Source organism: Ochotona princeps, chromosome 21 (assembly GCF_030435755.1).
Source record: "Ochotona princeps isolate mOchPri1 chromosome 21, mOchPri1.hap1, whole genome shotgun sequence".
Classification (NCBI taxonomy): Eukaryota; Metazoa; Chordata; class Mammalia; order Lagomorpha; family Ochotonidae; genus Ochotona; species Ochotona princeps.
Window position 1 is genome coordinate 39,294,427 of NC_080852.1, and position 20,018 is coordinate 39,314,444.

General features: G+C 45.2%; 1 protein-coding gene across 1 annotated transcript in view; it reads right to left on the reverse strand.

Moving 5' to 3' along the window:
- Nucleotides 1–20,018, reverse strand: part of GRM7 (glutamate metabotropic receptor 7) — a 390,314-nt gene that overhangs the window by 45,311 nt on the left and 324,985 nt on the right. Inside the window, exon 8 of the mRNA XM_058678925.1 lies at nt 4,860–5,106. Coding sequence (XP_058534908.1) covers nt 4,860–5,106 — 247 coding nt within the window. The remainder of the gene's footprint in view (nt 1–4,859; nt 5,107–20,018) is intronic.

The window sequence follows — 20,018 nt, forward strand, 5'->3', positions numbered from 1 at the left end:
CCCCTCCACTATTTTAAGTTTCCAACACTGCTAAAGTATAAAAATCATGCACTTAAAAATAATTTCTCGCCAACTGCAAATTTACAGTAGAGCACACATCTGAGTGAACAGCCCCCACCCTGTGCAGGCACTGCCTGGCCACTCAGGACAGACAGCTGCACCTACCCACAAAGACTTTCTCCAGAAAATTCAACAGGCACAAAACCAAGGGCAGTGGCTGGCACTGAAATATCAAGCACAGGATCTTTGAGATGGATTGACAGGTCAACATGCACAGCTTGCACAGGAACATTGCTCATTCTCAGAGAAGACAAGAACACACACACAAATAAAAATTAGGTTCTCTTACCTTGGTGAAAGCAGTCAAAAGCTATACTGTTGGTGGGATAGTGTACCAAGTCACAGACTTTTGTACACTCTTTCTTACTGGTGGTATACAGTCTACAGGAAAAGTAAATATATAGCACGTATGAAATACAGGTGCACACAGCAGAACCTTCTGTTAGTATTATTCTTGCTTGCCTTTGGCGAGAGAGGCTGCGGTAGAGACCCTAGCCATGGTGCCCATGCTTGAGTAGGGTTAGAGCTCTTTGTAGCCCTGTCCACCACAATTCAGGTACCTCTGAACATGGGAGTGCGGGGGTTCCTTGGGCCAGGCATTTGGGTTTCCTTTGCTGGAGCTGGAGCGGAGGGAACCAGCCCCAGTTTTTATCTGTCCTATTAAGGAGTCAATTTCTTCCTGCTTCCACCCCTTGTCTGTCAGCCTAGTCCGGTCTTGCTGGCTAGTCTGCGTGGTGGTGAGTTCAGGAAGGTGAGACAAGTACCAGCATGTGGAGAATGGTAGGGATCCACACAGATGAAGAAGCCAAACGAAACACAGCCGTGACACGCGTGCACAGCCTGGGAGTGTAGTCCGGAATGTTGTAGGCATCATGTGCTGAGGAGGCTTTAGTGCCCACATCCATTTTCTAGCAGTGTAATTTTCTTTTGTGTTTTCTTGTTTTACTTTTTAATCAAACACCTGCTTATTTCGACAGCTCTATTTTATGTAATAATCCCTTTCTTTGAGAATAGCCCAGTTTTCATTTATATATTTTCTGTGTCAATAATGATAAAGGAAAGACATTAGAATACAACCTTAAATTGAAAAATAACTTACCCTATAATTTAGCTGCAATCTGTTGTTCCTTAAATAGGTATTTGACCATGCAAGATGTTCACCGGCCTGAACCGGCCTGTTATGTTTAGACTCTTCCAGGTTCCTAGTTGGCACGTTTTAGAAAGGACTGTGTCCGTTGTTGCCACACGCCTACTTGTCTCCGGTGCTACCTATAATGTACAGTGGTCTGCCTGTGCCTGGCCAGGCATTTGGGGAGCGGTGGCTTAGAAAATGGATGGTATCTTTAGATAAGGGCGGTGCGGAGCCCCGGGCAGCTAGGTGTCATCAGTCTTTGCCAAGGAAAGCATGTGACAAGAGGTTTCAGAGAAGTCTTCTGGGCATGATTAAGTCCAAATGAAGAAGGCAGCAGTCCTTGCCCACTGATGCCAACAAAGCCATGCCGCCCCCTGCTTGTGACTGTCCATTGGCCCTGATAGGCATCACAGTGGCCAGCTGTCAGCCGCAGCACAGCCACCCCCTCTCATTGGACCTCCCTCCACACATTTGCCATGAGCTTCTGTCTGAAGACCCACAGAACATAAAGGCTCATGCCTGGTCCAAGATGCAAAGGGAGGGTCGTGGTTCAGGGTACCCTGCTGCTCAGAAGGGCACTTCCTTCTACTTCCCTTGCTGCTCAAGGAAGCTAGCCTGTTCTGAGGCTCTCATGGCAGCAGCCTCACTTTTACATGTAGCTGAACTACATGCCTGTGCCCACTGGGCTTGTTCTTTTGAATGCAGCAAGCATTGATCCAACTCTAAATATATCTTATATTGGAAGTCGTAGACACTTGAAAATTTTACAAGTTTGCCTTGATATGTATTTCACAGAGAATGGAGTCTTTCTCCTTCACAGAGTAGCATTTTAGTGGAAGAAGCAACCCTAGAGGAAAATTGACCTCATTGAGGGGAACTCAGGCAGTGCTGGGGTAGGTCTAACATGTGCCCATGTGAAGCCAACAAACAATTTCCATTTCATGTAGACACGCAGTTGCATGAGCAGAAGCACACCAGATGGGCAGCTGTAGTGATGGGGCAGAGCTGTTCACAATGGAAACACTGGGAGCGGAGGTACACGGAGGCCGAGAGCTGAGAGCGACGGTGAGCAAGCACATCTCTGCACATTGTTTCCCTGTGGCTGTGGCTATCGTCTTGATTTGTCAGACTCCCCATTGGACAGAGTCCCTGGGCAAGTGCATGGTGTGTGTTCCTGCTTGGAACCAGATGACTGAAAGTCAGCCATTCGTTCCTTTGTTATCAAGGTTCAAAATGTTGGGGATTCTTTGAGCTCCATTTGGTTTTAAACCAAATACGACAGCCTTTTCTACCATCAGACTGGTTTTGTCTATCTTCCTCCATTGGTTTTTCACTAGTGGTTTTTGCCTGTGCACTTGGCTATGTTGATGGAAACTGGTTTTCTAAATATAACTGGTATTCTTCATGTCACTTTTCATGTCTGAGTAGCTCTGGGAAGATCTTAAATGATTATCTGTTGGCATTTCTGCCTCATCTCACTGGTCTGCTTTCTCAGCTCAACTTCTTTCCAGACCCATGTTAGTGGCAAATCTATGGCACCTATGTCCAGTACACATTCAGATGGAATACCCTAGAAGGAAATCCTTGCCAGCCGAGACACACCACGTCACAGAGCTGCAGATGCAGGCTGCCCCCTGCCACAGACAGCTGGGTAAAAATTAGTTGGCACACAGTTACCTTTAGCTAAAACCAGCTTGGGGTAGATGTTGCTCTTGGACACTCTGAGTGTCACAGTTTTGTCAGTCTTCTTGGGGACCTGTGAGCACTGAGTGGCAGAGACCCCCATGTTTGGAGGTACGTGAATCTCCTGCCACGTTTCAGCAAACACGCTGCCAAATGCAATCTGACATTTTAAAGGGTGTCTACTCCAAACCACATGATCTCAAACAACTTGAAAAATAACCGTCTGGTTGTAAGACAAACAGCTATATTTGATTTTTCTCTCCTCTTTTTTCTGAAATGTTTTTCATGGCTCTACATAAACATCAGAATAAGAGCAGTACAATCCCACCAAAACCTTTTCAAGGCAAAATACCAGATGAGTCTCAAATGCAGTCATGGTTGTGACTGAACTAGCACGATATTTAATTCTTGCTTCTACCTGGGCAGCCTTCTTCGAGCTCAGCTTACTCTCACTGTTGTAGGCAACACGATCAGCAATATTCCATTTCATAGCACATTGAACTAAAGCACTTCCCACAAAGCACCACTGCATTCTGCACAGGAAGCTACCTTCACAGGCCAAGAGGCTGGCATGCTGCTTCTGCTTCAAGACTCACAAGCAGGAGCTAGCATGGGCTCAGGGATCAGACCTGGGTGTTGTCCAAGTGTTGCTGCTAACTATGGTGGTGCCAGGGATCTTGCTGAGACTAGACTGCCTGAGGAAGATGAGCACAAGGCAGTCTGCTCTATACATGTACTAAGCACGATCTTTTGTAGCAAGCATTCTACTGCTCAATGCCTACACCAAAGGGTGACAGGTGCAACTCAGAGTAGTAACATTTGAACAAATGATACAATCATTAAACCTGATCATTAAAAGTTAATAACAAGTGTTTGAAAGGAAATAATTCTTGACTAATAGAATGTTTAATCAGTTGTCCACATTCAAACTCCCAGATGTGTTCATTTTTTGAAGATGTGCAGACTTCCACCAATCATTTATGTTCATTAATTTTGGGAAGCATCTTGTTAAATTGGTCTTGTGTGTGTGTGTGTGTGTGTGTGTGTGTACTTGTGTGTGTGTACAGTTACTACCTAAAATACAAATGTGATAACATGTCTAAAGATAAAAGGCAATGAAAGAATGAATCCAGTTATATTTACGAATACATGGATAGGGAGATGATGAATACCTTCATGAAATACTTCTTTTTGGGTACAGGTGTGTCTACATGTTGGTATATAGTGCATTGTTAACTAAAACATCTGTTCAACCAATCATCCTTCAGTATGTATGCATAATACATCTGGGTCACTTTTGGGCCTGATGATAGACCGTAAGGTTGTTGCATATGTCCCACAGAGTTTCTCTCCTCTGCACTTCTGTCCTTATCCCATCCCTAAGGCTTTGCCTTTCGTAGAAGCAAATTCTGCTTCCGTGGCATTGAGGGGATGTTTTTCCTGCATGGTGACACTGTTAGCGTGATGATGTCTGGGATATGTGTTTATATTGAAGTTTGACTTCAGTGTTTTGTGTCTTTGATTTTAGAAGGCATGCTTGCTTAGTAAAACACGAGGACCATCTACACATTGGCGTGCCGCTGGAAAGAAGCATTGTTTGTAAAGGTGTTAAAGCTTCCCTCCTGTTAGTAGGTTGGATGGTTGTCTTACAGGGAGTCATTTCCCTAGGAGGAAGAATACAAGGGAAGGTGCTGTGCAACCTGGCAGGTGTGTGTCAGCTAGCGGGCTTGGCAGTAATGCACAAGACGCCAGGCGAGAAAGAGGCTTCACACTGTTAAACTCTTAGAGTTTCTTTCCAACAAAGAGCAGTAAGAAAACCAGGGCAAGAATGCCTTAATTTCCAGGGAGCAGAAATCAGCGCAACCAAGGCGACCGAGTTTGGGAGACCAGAATGACCCATGTTTACTCCCCAGGAAGGCAAGAACAACTTCGTTTCCTAGAGCACTGTGACGCAGAATGGGAATATGAAAGGCTGTTTACTTACTGTTTGGGTCTACATTTTCACAGAGTTCTGTCTTGGCCTCCCCGTTGGGTCTGTCACTGGGCTTGTGTGACAGCCGTGATGACATGGTGGCCGCTGTGACTACTGCCTTGAAGCTTCGCTTCCGTTTCTGGACATTGAGTTCAGGATGGAAAATGATGATGTACACTTTGGGCATGTACAGCATCCCGAGCGCCACTGACGCACTTAGGTTCATGGAGATTGTAAGCGTGGTGGTTTGTATGTAGAGCTAGGAGACACAACACACAAAGCACTATCAAAAATAAAATGACCGCAGAGAGAGTCTAGACACTTGCAGCGACAACAATAATCTCTAGCAGAGGAAACAGAGCAACACTTGGGGACTTTGTGATCGAAAAGAAAGGCAAGTCAATTCTGGGCATTTACTACAGAGTTGGTGCCTGTCTTAATTCAGTGTCATTAGATAAATCCATTTTCGTCCTTGCCCTGGAGAAGTCTCTTACTTGGAAGTTCAGCTCTGATCGTTAATCAGATTTAAAGTGCTTTTAATCATAATGACAACTGAACGTGAAGATCTTAGAAATTCATCATTGTGCATAAGACACTGGGTTTTCAATTCCAGGCATACACATAAAAGGGTTAATGTTCTGTGGGTTTTTATAGCACAGGGATTCTGCAGCTTTTTTTTGAAAAGTCTTCATGCTGCTCTCCATATATTCCACTTCACATTTTGTTAAGCACTTCCATATCTACCAAGTAGTGAATTCCATTTTCCTGAGGAAGAAGTCTTTCCAATGTAATACAGGTTTTTTTTTTTTCTCACAAAAATACCTGACAAGAAACCAGGAACTGAGGGTGTTGGCATTTGTCCTCTCATTACAGTGACAAATTGCTAACAGGAGCACAGCGTTATTTTATGGCATCAAAGATAGTTTGCAAGGCACCCTTAAGAGCTGTCCTGGTCTCCCTGGCATCGGTGGAAAACAGTAGATCAACCATTGGCTGCTATCCAGTGTGTGAAATCACGACTTGGCCATAAATACAGAGGTGGTGTTGGAAGGGAGTGAGTGGTTGTTTCTGCTTGCCGCCTTAGAACTCCCCATGAGAGGAACGCTATAGACAAGCTGAAGCCCACAGCTCTGCCTTCTTACTTCCCTGATGATGGAGTCTTCCAAGGCCCCATGGTTTGTGCTTTCCTATTGTTCCTGACTCTCCTGCCACTGTGCCCCTCCTTCCTGACTCTTGGACACGCCATCCTGCCTCACGAGGGCTCTATCCATATGCCCTGTCTTGCAATCTTGACTCTTTGAACCACAGAACCAGGACATGGACTATTATTCTTTATTCTTCCCCTGTATGCAACTTTCACCTTTGCCGAAGCTGTCCTTGTCCACAGCCTGGAGCCTAGGCCAGTTCATTCACCTAATCATTCTTTCAGCTCATTGGTCTCAGTTTGTACTGCCATGCTTCCTGTCTGGTCATGTGACTCTCCGTGTCTCATATTAGGTGTTCATCTCCTGGAAGGCAGAGCCTGCCTGTGGGGTGATGTCTGCAGCCACCGGATACACATGTGACAGATGCACTCATGTGCTGCTATCATGGATGCCTTTGTCCCACTGTGACTCTGTGCAAGCATGGCCAATCAGACCTGTTGCCTTCTTAGGTATCTCTGACATTTATCCTTCAAACCAAGGCCTCAGTGAAATCCAAGTCAAGTCTGCCACAGTGTCTGGCAGGAGTGCAGTTTCCCCACCAGGCACCGATTTGAATTTGGACATCTGCAAATGGGGGCAAGGAGCTGCCAGCTGCTGACTCCACAAAGCACGAGAAAAAGGCCGAGTCTGGCTGACTTAATGATCCTTTAGTTGTGAATTAGACCAAACTTTCAAAGCTCATTTTCCCCTAGTCCAGTGCCACTAGAGTTTCTTCTTCGCTTCACCTGCTCCCCTGTGTCATGCAGGGAAGCTCCCCTCGCTCTCAGGGCTTTGGAGCCAGAACAGGCTGCTTGCCTGCCTCATCGTCCAAGCTCTTATTTCCCTCTTGAGGACTTTGCAAACAAAGGCTTGTCTACGAATGCATCCTCTGTTTCTGCTGTTTCTGTCCAGGAGTCTAGTTTTCAGTTGCAAAAACCATTTATAGAAATCTCCTTTTGGTTTTGCTTTCTCCTATGTATGTGTAGCTATATGTCATGTGTATGTGCTTGTACATATTAGTATGCTTTTGTGTGAAGGGTTTTCAAAAAGTTCATAAAAATATATATTAGGAAAGGAAGCATGGATTTCAACTTTATTACACCACCATGTACTTAACTATTAGTTCTATTTTTCTGTAATCATTTTCAAAAGCATTGTACAGATAGAAAATATCATGTCCTTGTGCACGGCCAATGCCCTTGACAACCAGGACTGGGTCAGGCAAAGCAAGGTCCTGGGGCTGCACACAGTCCTCTGTGTGGCTGAGACCTGGTACTGATTCATCCTCTGGTGTGTCTCAGGACGTGCATTAGCAAAGGACTGGATCACATGGTGGACACAGGTAGCCCAGTGACGCCAGCCACCGTGCCAAATGCCTGAGCATTTAAAGCTCACCAGGGTGAGCGTTTGGTGCAGCAGTGAAGATGTTGCTCGCTGCCTGGGTGTGAGTCCCACCTTCGCTCCTGACTCCAGTTTCCTGCTAACGTGCATCCTGGGAGGCAGCAGATGGCAGCTCACGTGCTTGAGTTCCTGCCCACCTATGAGCGAGCTGGACTGAGTTCCCAGTGATGGCATGGCCCAGCCCTGGCTGTTGCATAAATATGGGGAGTGAGCCACAGGGTCACTCTCTTGTCTCTATGCTGTTCAAACTAAGTAACATTTGAAGAGCAGACACTTGTGAGCAGACACTATGCAGATGCCCTGAGCCTGGGAGAGGAGCCAGGCCTGAAATCGGCCTCTCAGCTTTAGCCCCGCATGTCCACTGCCCTGTTCCCACATCAGCTCTTTCAGCCACTTAGAGTGCATCTGGCTCAGGTTCCACCGGATGCTTGCGGAGTAGTGCAGGACACCCCGTTGTTGCGTCCTAAGTTGTGCAGTGCTTAGTGTTGGTTTTCAACTGCTCAGAGGCCAAGGGATTTGAACACATGTGAGCAAGCACTCATGAGCCACCCTGGAAATTTCCAAGGCTCCTAAGTAAGTTCTAGAATCAGTCTGAGGACTTCAGAGATTCCAACCACACTGAACAACTGGGATAGTGACAAGAGTCAGAGTTTGAAAAAAAGCAATAGTCTGGCTTTTTTAGACAAGAAAATGAAAGCAAAGTTCACAGGAGTCAGCTAGAATTATTAGAAAAAGTTAATTTCTCATATTGGGTTCATCAGGACAATGTCTTTATTACTACGGAAGCCTTTCACAGTGATTGTCAACTATGCAACAGGCCAGTGATGCTTTCACAGTCAGGAATCACCATCTCTGCATAGCAGCTGAGCGACTTCAATGGCAACAGTCCTGATAGGAAGCTATTGATGCAGGGCTTGACTTCCCAATTGCTGTGGGATCTAAGGTTACTTCTACTGTCCAGCTCATGGAGGGCTTCCTTTTTCACCACTCACACCATCATCCACATATATAAATGAGCCATTGAAGGACCAGGCTGGCCCCTGCCGTTCCAACGCCCTGGGCAAGCTAGCAGTGGGAGGACACAGAGAAGGGTCATGTGGTACAGGGAGCAGAACTTGGAGCGGTGCACTGTGTGTATACTTGAAGAGTGCTAAGAAGGCCATTTTGAAATATCCCTCCTGCAAACATGGTGCCTGTGTGAATCAGCTTGATTTAGCCATTCCCCCATACAAGCACATACCAGTGCCTCATGTGGTGCATTGTGAATACGTGGTTTTCATCTGTGATTATCAACCAACACAGAACACATAATGCCCACATGTCCATGCAATCCTTTTTCCAACAGCGTCCCTGGCTCTGACATCCCCTCCCTCCGGGGAGGTTCCTGGTCCACCTGCCCTGCCCATGACTTCTAGCCTCTGCCTGACGCTCAGTTCTCTGACTGCTTCTCTGTGAAGTATCTCCCACCTTCATTTTGTTTGGCTTGTTCCCATGTGGTGACTGTGTAGCCCTTAACCCCGTCAGCTGGTAGTCCACTGTGCTGGGACGCTGGCTTTGAAAATGCAGATCCCCTGGGATGAAGTGGTGGGTGTAGCACAGAGTTTGTGTTTGTGCATGTTACTCCTTTGCCAAGGGGCACGTCTTCAGTGTGCTATGCATGCCTTGTGGGAACCCACAGGACACCTGTGCATGTCTACACGGCAGGTATCTGCCAGCTGTGCAGTTTAACAAGAGGCTACAGCGCCAGCCTTGTGGCATCCTCTGCCATGGGAAAACTGTAGGTCATATGTACATGATGAAGTGTTACGTTAATTGTGATAGGGATGAATTTTGTAGTCATTTAATCTATTAATATGCCTTTATATTTATGGGCCCTTAAATGAATGGCACTTCTCGAGTTACTCTGTCTTTCACTGTGGTGTCCCTGAGACATGGCTTGTCCAATAACTGCTTTGTTGTTCCTGGCACAACTGAGCAAAGCCTGGTGACTGTTGAGAACACACATCCCAGAGTGGAGCGTGAACGGGGTTCATCAGGAAGCCTGGACTTGAATCTAGTGTGAGGCAGGACAGACACCTTGGCAATTCTGTACCATTTCCCAAAATACTGAACTTGTGCTGTCTCAGTTACTTTTCCTTGTGGCTTTGGTTTCTCTGTGCCATCATGGCTACAGAGGGGTACAGAGAATGATAATGGGCTCAAATGAGACGGCCGCTGAGGACACAGGATCCCCTGTGTTGCCAGCACTCAGCACAGGATTCTAGTGTCGTGGCTTTATTTATTGGCTGACACGTGAAACAGTGTGTTTTCTATACTCTTCTCTCGTCTGCCATCTTAACACATTTTGAGATGATTGTCTTTTATCTGTAATGTACTGAATAACAGCCTGTTGGGGAGCAGGCCTCATTAAGTGTGCTTCTATTTTGTTTGAAAGCATCCTCAAACCCCTCCTTCATCTGTCACTGGCCTTTCTATAAGACATAGCCCACTTGAGGTGTTCCCAGGTGACAGCTGAGAACTGGGCCAAGCAGGCCTTAATGGCATCTTGGTTTGAGGTGAGAGGAGTTTCATAATTCCCCTGGCATCCTCAAGTCTGAGTAATAAAAATGGAGAATCTGACTCTTGACAAGGTTAAGGGGAAGGGTGTGTTACCCCCTGACTGATGTTTGACGTGGTGAGCTTGCTCTATGCCCACAGGCTCTTTCATAGTCCCCACCCCTGCCACCACCAGTCTGTGCAATTCCCCTGCAATCGCAAAGCAGGGGTTGGAGGGGTCCATGAAGCCCGTACTGGCCCTTTGTGCTCTTCCATACCTGTTGGTTTGGATGTCAGCCTTGCAGTGACTTAACATAAAAAGCCAGATTCCACAGGCTCCCTGAGAGTCCTCAGCCATACTTGGCCATACGGCTCAAGACTGAGCCCAGGGGCTTTGGTCAGATAGTGTCATAGCACTCGCTTGTACCTCTCTGAGCAGAGTGCTGAGGGACAGGAAAGGATGTGATGTGTTTGCAAGCCAGTCAGTGCATGTAGCAAAGCAAAAGCCTGAACTTAGAGTATTCCATCTGTAAAGATGCTGTGGCAGATTTTGACAAGCATGCAGCTGTCCCAAAAATGGGTAAAGAAAAATTACATATTCTTGGAATTTCTTGGGAGCATATCCACTGTTTGTTTTGTTTCTTAACTGGGCTAGCATGCTGATTGACAAGACAAGCCCCAAGACTGTCACTGAGAAGAAGACAATGTAAGGTTCTCCCAGAAAACAAAACAGAACAAAGCGAAAGTTTGTACTTGTCTAAGATCTGAAGCCAGCTGTTGTGCATCTGTCAGGAACCTGGGCAGTTCTGACCAGCTCTGTCATCCTGGCTGTCTCTGTTTCCTCTTGGCCCTGACAATTTTCACCAACTCTCCTCTCGCTTTGAGGTGGCACAGCTCCCCTGCTGCCCTTTAAATTCTTCCTTGCACCTTGTGCCAGCTCCCACTTGGCCAGGACGCGTCTTTGCTTCCCTGTCTTTCCACTGCCCCGTGGGGGTGTGGCCGTGATAGTGACTGGACACAGGGCACTGCCTCTGGCCTGCGTGGCCCACTGTGACACCATCAGTCACCCAGCCGCTGACAGCTGGTCTGGATGAGTGCCCATCCCCGACACAGGCCAGAGGTCTGGAGCGGGGTTCCTCTTCCGAATGCCCTCACCTTCTCTAAATCCTTCAAATGGGACATGCCCGTCCATTCTCAAGGCCTTTGCCCCTGATGCGGTCCTTCCTTGTCTTGAGTTGCCCATCCATTCCTCATCGTTCTGGTCTCAAATCCATTCATAGGAGTTTTCTATGACCCTTAGGTGTAAGTTGTGTCCATTTTTTATGAGTTCTTTTCATCTTATTAATCACGATATGACTGTTCATTGTGTATTTCTTTCATAAATGTTCCCTCGCTAGACTGGATGTTCCATGAAGGCAGAAATCATCTTGACTCACTGCCTGCCTGCTGACATGTAGGAAGTTCACAGTTGATGCTACTGAGCCAGTGCATGGACGTTGTGTTGGGAGTACGTGTCACATAGTAAGAGTTTTGCAAGATGGAGCGGTGCACTGGAATTGAACAGAATGGATATGGATGTGAGCCCTGCCACTTGCTAACAGATGGTTTCATGGAACCCTCTGAGCTTCTGTTAAAGCAAGTAGTAACACAGAACAGAGGTGGTGCAAGCCAGGGAGTGTGAGAGATCTGGAAGGAACAGACCTGTATTGCTGCTTAATGTTTAGCAGAAGGAACAAGTTCAGTGCGTGTTTGGTGAATGAGATGGGCCTCACCGATGGGGCAATCTCTGCCCAAGGTTACACATTTGTTTCTTCCTCCCAGCTCATCACATCCCTGTCCCTAGCCAGGCTGGCTTCATGGTTATTGCTCAGCATGCCATGCTGGCTTCTATCACAGTACCATTACTGGTGCTTCCCCCGTTCCTGGATCATTGTCCCCCCACTTCAAATCCTCACATTCTTCCTCCAGATCTCTGTGGGAGCATGTTGTCTCACTTGGGATTGTCTAAGCAGGACTGCACAGCCCTGTTCTCAGTTCTCTGGGCAAACACAGCCGTTTGTACTGAAGTTCTCTGAAGGGCTTCCACTGGAAACGGCCCTGTCCGTTGTGCCATCACACTAGTGTGTCTGTGCAGTGCACGTCCCACAGCACAGTCACACTGCTTCATCTCCCCTCCTACTCTACTCCTGCTTGCCAAGGTTCTCCCACTAACATGGACTTTGAAACTTCTTTTTTGAAGTATAGAAAAAAATGAAGGGTTTTTCGTAAATAATTCCAAAGTGCAGCAAGCGGAGAAGCTCCCCGAATGACTTCCTTTTAGAGATGTAAATGTTTTAGATATCTGTTGGTTCTTAGAGCATATGTACTTAGGGAATGTGCATTGAAAACCCTGCGCTCCTATGAAACTGGTGTGGCTCATGTGGGGCACCGTTCAGCCTGGTGCATAGTCACTCTGAACACAGAAATCTGATTAATGAAAGAGACTGTGCAACTGCTCAGTATGTCATTCTCTGTGGCTTTATTTGGCAATGCTTAGAAAAGCAGACGGCTCCAACTATTTCTAAAGGGAAATGAGAGCATATCCCCATTCCTTGCTGTAGTTTGCATCTCTGCATACTCAAGTCCATATCCCGCCCCCCCCCCCCCCCCGGGAATAATGAGCACGCATCCTCTGCGTGCTGCTCCTTGCCAAATCCAGCTTCCTGCCAAGTGAACGCATTGTGGTCACCTTCTCCCTCGGTTGGATGTGGACTGACACCCTGGAAGATGCCCTTGAATGAGAAACTGGTGTGCCTGAGCAGGCATGCATGCACAGAAATAGATGAAAGGCAGGTTGTGCCCCCGGGCCAGCTGTGGGGCAAGTCCCAGAGCAGGTGAGCCCTGCTCACTGCACTTCTCCCTGCCCAGTCCTGCTCCGTCCTCTGCAGTCCACTGATTTGAGTATCAAGGACACACTCAAATGTGTTCCCTGTGCTGGTGCTCCCTGGAAGCCCACTCTGACTTGAGGGACTGCTTGGACTCAATCAGAATCAGCTGTTGTCTAATGATAATTTGATGGCTTACTCTGCACCATTCATCCCAGAGCTGAGCAAGCAGCTACTCCACAGTGTTTCTGGCAGGTATCAGATAAGGACCACGTATCTTAGCAAGACACATCCGCTCCCAAGATGTCGCTCTCCCCTCCTGTCCGGAAGCTGCTGCTGTATACTTGCACACCCAGACACATGTAAGCAGACACACTGCACGCACATTCCCCATGGTTTTACTTTGAAAAGTTTCACATTTTCAGAACTTTGATAGAGGGCAGAAAACGGTATGTTTTGTATGCGTATTTATTCATCTTAGGATCATCTTTCTCTTTTTAAATGGGTTTCTGTTGGATGACGTGAAAGCCACAAACATCACGATGCTTCCTGCCTTATTTCTGCATGTGTGAAGAAATGCGCAGCTGAGATACCCAGCCGTCCCCGCACGGCGCCCCTCGTGTGACGCCGAGCTAAGCTCTTCCATTTGTTTCAAAAGATGCCTCATAGTGTTCTTCTTGCTCGCAAATATTTCGAAGTCTAGCCAAAGTGCATGTGCTATATTTACGTTCGTTGCTATAAACTCAAAATCTGGAACAAGCTCTCAGCTTTACTGAGTAAACCATAAACTGTACATATTTATAGTGTCAAATCTGATAACAGTTGGCATAACTAAACCAACGCCACAAAGAAAACATCTTAACACATCTTTGATAAATCCAAAAGTTTCATCAGCCCTCTGTTCATTTCTTTTCTTTACTTCCTACTTCCTCCATTCCAAGTAACCATTGATGTACTTTTCATCATTTTCAAATCAGTTTGCACCTTGTAGAGCTTTATATAAATAAAACTCTGTAATGCTTACTGCTTTCTACAATATGGCTATATTGACATTTTGACATTTGATTCCTGGTTACAGCTACTGTCAGTACTTTAGAACACTGTTGAAATTTTTTCTTGGTGGAGAGTTAAGTGTGTGGCTATGCCATGAAACTGACAGTATATCCTTGTAAACATTAAAGGAAAAATTACAAAAACAAAGTAAGGGGGCTGTGGAGGAGTGGACAAAAGTGAGAGGAGGGTACAAAGTATCATTATGTTTTTCAATCTATATATATGCAAGGCGTGAAATTTATTCACCTTATGTAAATACATTCAAAACAATTCTATTCACTGCGAGATTCAGTCACATTGTCAGACATATCAAGAGATCATTTTTATTGCTTGAGTTTCCCTTGTACAGACGTATCTCATTAAAAAACAATCTATTCATTTGTTCGTGGTGGTTGGGTGGTTTCCAGTTTGGGTGGTTTGTATTCTGATTCTTGATGACCAGGAGTTTGTATGGATTGTATAATGGTTTCATAGTTGCTTTTAAAGAACCTAGAAGGTCTCATTATTTGTTAGGATTTTATCATTTCATTAGACTGTGCGGAGAGTTCACTTCTCATTTTTTCAACACTTGATATAATCAGTCTGAAATTGGAGCTATTTTTCTTAGGGGTGGGATAAAAATGCTGTGGTTTTTGTCATTTTCCTGCTGACCGGTAATGTTCAGCATGTTTCATGTAGTCATTTTCCACTTATGTATCTTCTTCGGGGACAAAGACCTTTGAATCTTTGGCCTAATGTATGTGCTGCTGCTGTGAGAGGTTCCTATTGCTGAAATTTAAGGGTTTAAAAAACAGTATAAAAACCTTGATCAGAACTTTATTTGTTAAATCTATTTTATCGTTTTATGAGAGTTCCATGGGTTCTGGGGTTTCTCTTTCCCCACTGCAAACCCCTACGCTGCACCTGGTGTCCCTGCATCATTGCAATAGGATAGTCCTCCAGCATCAGTCATACATCCATCACTCTGCTGGTCAGTTTTTAAAGTATTTCCTCCCCATCTGTGAGCTGGCTTTTCATTTATGTAACACTAGCATTTGAGTAGCAGCAGTTGATAGTTTTTTACAGATACTTTTTTTATGTGTTATCTAAGAAGTCTTTGCCTAGCCCAAGATTAGAGATTTTCTCCTGTTTCAGAAGGGATTTTTTTGTTTTTGAATTTTATTTTGAATTTTGAATTTTGAATTTTGAATTTTATGGTACAGTGTATAGAATGTGATTCCCCCCAAACTTACACCCCCGACAGATTTCCCCGTGTTGCTGCGATAGTATAGTCCTTATGTTATCAGTTATTTAAGTGTTATTATTAAAAAGTACCAACTTACAGAGTACAATGTTACATTTCAATAAATGTCTATAATGGGTACTGGCTAAATTAAGGTCATTTTTCTCCCATGGATACTTTATTTGAAAGCATTTGGGACACCTCTATTTACTTGTAGGAAGTTGGGTAAGTCAGTGTGAACCATGGCAGCCCACTTGGGTTTCGACACTTGACCCTCCGTGTTTTTCCATCTTGCTCTCTCCCTCTGGTCTGTCTGGCTTTGTTACCAGTGCTGCGGTCTGTTACTGTCACTTGTCTTGATAACAGATACGCTGATGCTTCTAGCTTGGGTCCCTTTGCCCAGGGTTGCTGTGGCTTTGTGGAGTCTTCTTGCCTTCCAGATAACTTTTAGGATTTTTTTTTCATTCTGTGAAGAATGTAATTAGTATTACATTTGCCAGTATGGACAGCCTTGTGGACATTTAGAGAAAAATATCACTGAATGGATGGGAGTGTTTTTTCCTTTTTTCTCTTTTTTCTCCCTTTCTGTCTCTCACTTTGCCTTTCCAACAAATGATAAAAAATAAAAATGAGAATTCCTCACAATCTTCCCTCACTATACATAATATGCATGTCCATGAGCTCTGAAGATTTCCTGTATATATAGATTTCAAAATGCTTCTCCTCTTTTATAAGCTACCTAAAATGAAAAAGATTATTTGAGAGGTGTGGTTGGGGGCGAGAGGAAGGGAGGGTGGGGCAGGAGAGATGGATCCCATCACTGATTCTCCCCCCAAATAGAGCCAGGACTCAAGCCCACCCAATCCAGTGTCAGATGGGAGCTTCCAACGCTGCACTGTAACCAATGTTCCAAACACCTACTCCTAATACTTGTATATTTCCTAAAATTTCTCCAGTTGCTGCTTTCTGCCTTCATTGCAGTGGGGCCATAAGAATTACATGCTGTAATTTTTGGTTTTGTAGCTTTAATCTGATGACTTGCTTCGTGGTCTGTCCTAGAGAATGTGCCACATGCTTGATGACGACTGTGTGTTGTTAGCTGCTGGGTGACATGCCGTGCACACACCTGTTGAGTTCAACTGTAGCAAAGCATCTCGAGTAACAGCGTCTCGAGTGGTCCTGTGCTGTTTCTTCCTGCCTGGTTGACCTGTCCTCTGATGAAAGGGTGCTGTTCATATCCTGATACCCAATATTAATATTTAGGGACCTATCTTTAACTGTGTTTGTTTTATAAATTGAGTGCTGTAACAGGAGGTCCATTAACATAATGGATGACTATTGTGTTTTCTTCATGAACTGCCCACTTGAATATTACATGAAGAAACTTCCAAAAACCAGAAAAATAAAATATGTGTTTGTTTTGGTATTAACATTTTTGAAAGCAATGAAGAGGTTTTTAAAATATCTTGCACATTTACATGACTATCTTTTTCCTCTCTACATTTTTGTCTCAAAAGTTATTTTTTGCCTACATTAAAATGTAGACAATGATGCTCACTTTTTGTTTCTGTTTGCCTGGCAGGTCTTTTCCATTGTTTCATGTTTAACCTCAGTTTTATTGGGTTTCATTTTATTTGGAAGACAGAAAACATACTGATTTTCCTGTTTCCTGATTCGCTTCCTAAATGCGTGCAGTTGCCACAGCTGGAAGCCGGAAGCCTCGAACTCCATCCAGGTCACCCTTGTGGATGGGAGGAGCTCTGCTGCCTGAGCACAGGGTCTTCCAAGTTGACCCTTAGCAGACGGGTAGGAGGCAGCTCCACTGTAGCATACAGGAATCCCCAGTGGGAATAGTCTGCTGCCCCCAAATGTTGCCCCTCTGTGTCTTTACTGCTCAAACATTGTTGTGTAGGTGCCAACCGCATCATTGAGTCGGCCTTTTCAATCTATTCAACCAAGTTGCATGTTTTAATTAGAAAATTTACCCCATATGCATTCAAAATTTTTACTCAGATGAGTTCTGTGACTTAAACAAATGTTCCTTTTTCAGAATATCTTTTTTCCCTTTCTCTCTCCTCTGTTGTTAGTCTGCACTTGGCTTGTTCACTGCATCAATGAGCTGATTGTCTTCTGTTACTTTGTGCTTTATCTGTTGAGTGGATTTGGGAAAGTTCCTGTGTTGAGATGATAGTTACTTTGCTTTTGCTTCTGAAGGTGTGGGATTAAAGCACCTTGGGGGAGAATGACCTGTTGTCAGAAAATCCTCACTTTGGTTTATGAAGGTGAGATTTACCAGGCTGTGTACTCTTGGCTGGCCGTTATCTCTAGGATGTGGAGTATGTCCCTCCTCTCCTTCTTGGCCTGCGAGGTTTCTGCCAAGACATGTGTTGAGGGTCTCACGGGAGTTCCATGATGTGTGACTGGCTATCTTCTTCCTCCAGGCTTAGAATTGCCTTTGGGCTTGACTTAACTAGGATGTAGTGAGAGTATTTTCTGGTGTTACCTACTGGGGGTTTTGTGGGCTGTGTCCATATCATTCCCAAGATAGGGGACATTTCCAGCTATTGCTTCACTGAATCGATGTTTGATCTCTTCTGAGATCCCTCAGTATTCAGTATTTGCCCACTGCATGGTGTCCCTGAGGTCAAGGGCCTCCCCCAGGACAAGGAAGTGGCCAGGTTTGCCGCCTGTTGTGCACCCCGTAGACAAAGTCCTGTCCGCGGACCAGATCACATAGTAAGAGCATCTGAACAGGAAGACAGAGCTCAGGAATCACCCCAGTCAGACCAAATGGAAAGAGAGAGAGAATGAAAACAAGCCTTGGAGACCTCAGGGACACCATTCAATAGGCAAATTCTGAGCTCTGTTGTGTGTTAAGCTCAGTACTGTGGAACCTGAAATAATTGGAAACACACAAGGCGCTTCCGAATGGACATTAGGCCCCTTGTTTGTATTCCATGGGCATGCTTTTCTCCGTCCCAGTACCTTATCTCCTATCACTGTAAAGTGAACTTCTCTGAAACGTGTCCTCCAACTCACAGCTCTATGCGACGCTCTGCCAAGCATCCCTTCCCTGTTCCCTTCTGTCCTTGAAAACTTGAGTGAACAAGTACACTGCCAAATTGCAGTGGATAACACGAGAGTAGATTACAGCCAGGGATTTAAGTCAGGGAAGACCTTCAGTGGAGCCAGCTCAACAGAGATATTTGTAATTCATATAATAAAAGAGTCCTTAGTAAATTAATGAGGAATAGATGTTGGTTTTACCATGGAAAAAAGAGTTGTGGAAATGACTCTATTCTCAAAATGAGAAGAAGTAATTGGTATCAAATATCCACAACATTACAGTTATGTAAAATATTAGAGTTAAGCTTCTGCCACAAGGCCTTACTGTCATTGTCAACCAGAAAATGATGGAGAATTGTTGCGTTTGAAGACTTAAAATGCAGATCGGAGGCTATAACTCACTTTGCTTGCTGTTTGCCATCTTGTGGGCTTTACTAGTAAAACCGATGTGGGTTTTTTTTTTTTTTTTTTGCCACAATGTGCCATCCCAGGCACCAAGTACACTCCTTAAACTGTCTCTGCAGCATTTTCTTCACAGAAGGCTTTGTTGATTTGCTTCCTATCAGCTGCCTCTCTCTAAAAACTCACTCACTCTTACTGGATTCCACACAACTGTCTGTCGGGAATGTTTGCTGTGGTTCAGTTTCATTGAATGTTGTAGATTACGAGGGATAGCCGGATGTAGATGAATGGAGTTAAAGTGATTGCCTACTTCAGTCTCAGCGAAAGGCTGCTGAATAGCATTAACTGGGACCAGTCATTTTTCCAAAGCTGCAAGATTCAAGATTCATACAATCAACTATTTGTCCTTTCTGAAACAGTCTCTGTTCAAAAAAATATATAGTGAACCTTGATTGAAAAAGATGTCTCAGTGTTTTCTAAATTCATCACACGCGTATTACAGGTGGTATCTGGCCTGGCAGCTGTGGTGCCTGCGTCCCTAGCTGGGGAACGCGGCATGGATTCCTGGCTCTGATTCCAACTTCCTGCCATTGCAGACCCTACGAGGGGTGGCAAGCGGCTCAGGAAGATGCCTTTGGCCCTGGCCATTGCAGGATTTTCAGGAGTGCACCGGGCAATGGGAGCCCTGCTCTAGCTCCTCCATATTTCTCTGTTCAGAAATAATCAAGTCAATTTTTTGGGGGAAAAAAAGTATATTGAACTTGGTTTTCAAGATTTGCCATGAGAGCTGGCCAGGCTTGATGCTTCATTCATTACATTTTAGATTTTTCCTGGATGTGCACATACGTACCTCTTCATGCAGCCATGACAAACACCTTTTTGCACACAGGAGTTCAGAAATGATAGATAAGTATACCTCACAGTGTTTTTCATGCTTGATAACTCTGGCTGTGGCAGTACTCTGTGATCAAAACACTTAGTGGAGACATACATGTGGCAGAAGGGTCCCTCCAGGCTCCACCTAGGGGATCAGTGGGAGATGTCTGGCATGGTGAGCTTATCCCTTGGCCACCACCTTTCCTGTGCTGGGAGCCAGTGAGAGCAGTGCCCTGCTTACCACGCTCGCAAAGGCCCCTGAGCAGTGCAAGGCCAAGTTCTGTTCTGCCTAGACGACCAGCATCTCCCTGCTGCTGCTGCATAATGAGTAGTGGAGTAAGTAGGATCAAGAGAGAGAAAAGAGACCTTCTATTCTCTACTTCACTGACCCCAATGACTGCAAAAGCCAGGGCTGGGCTACACTGAGCTGAGGCCTGAGTGTGGAACTGGGTGAGAAGTGGAGCAGCAGGGCTTGCACCGTTGGTATGGCCTGCCGTCGCTGTGGCTTCGTCCCCATGCCACTGCAGGTGTGTGTGTGTAAAAGATTTTATTTATTTTTATTGGAAAG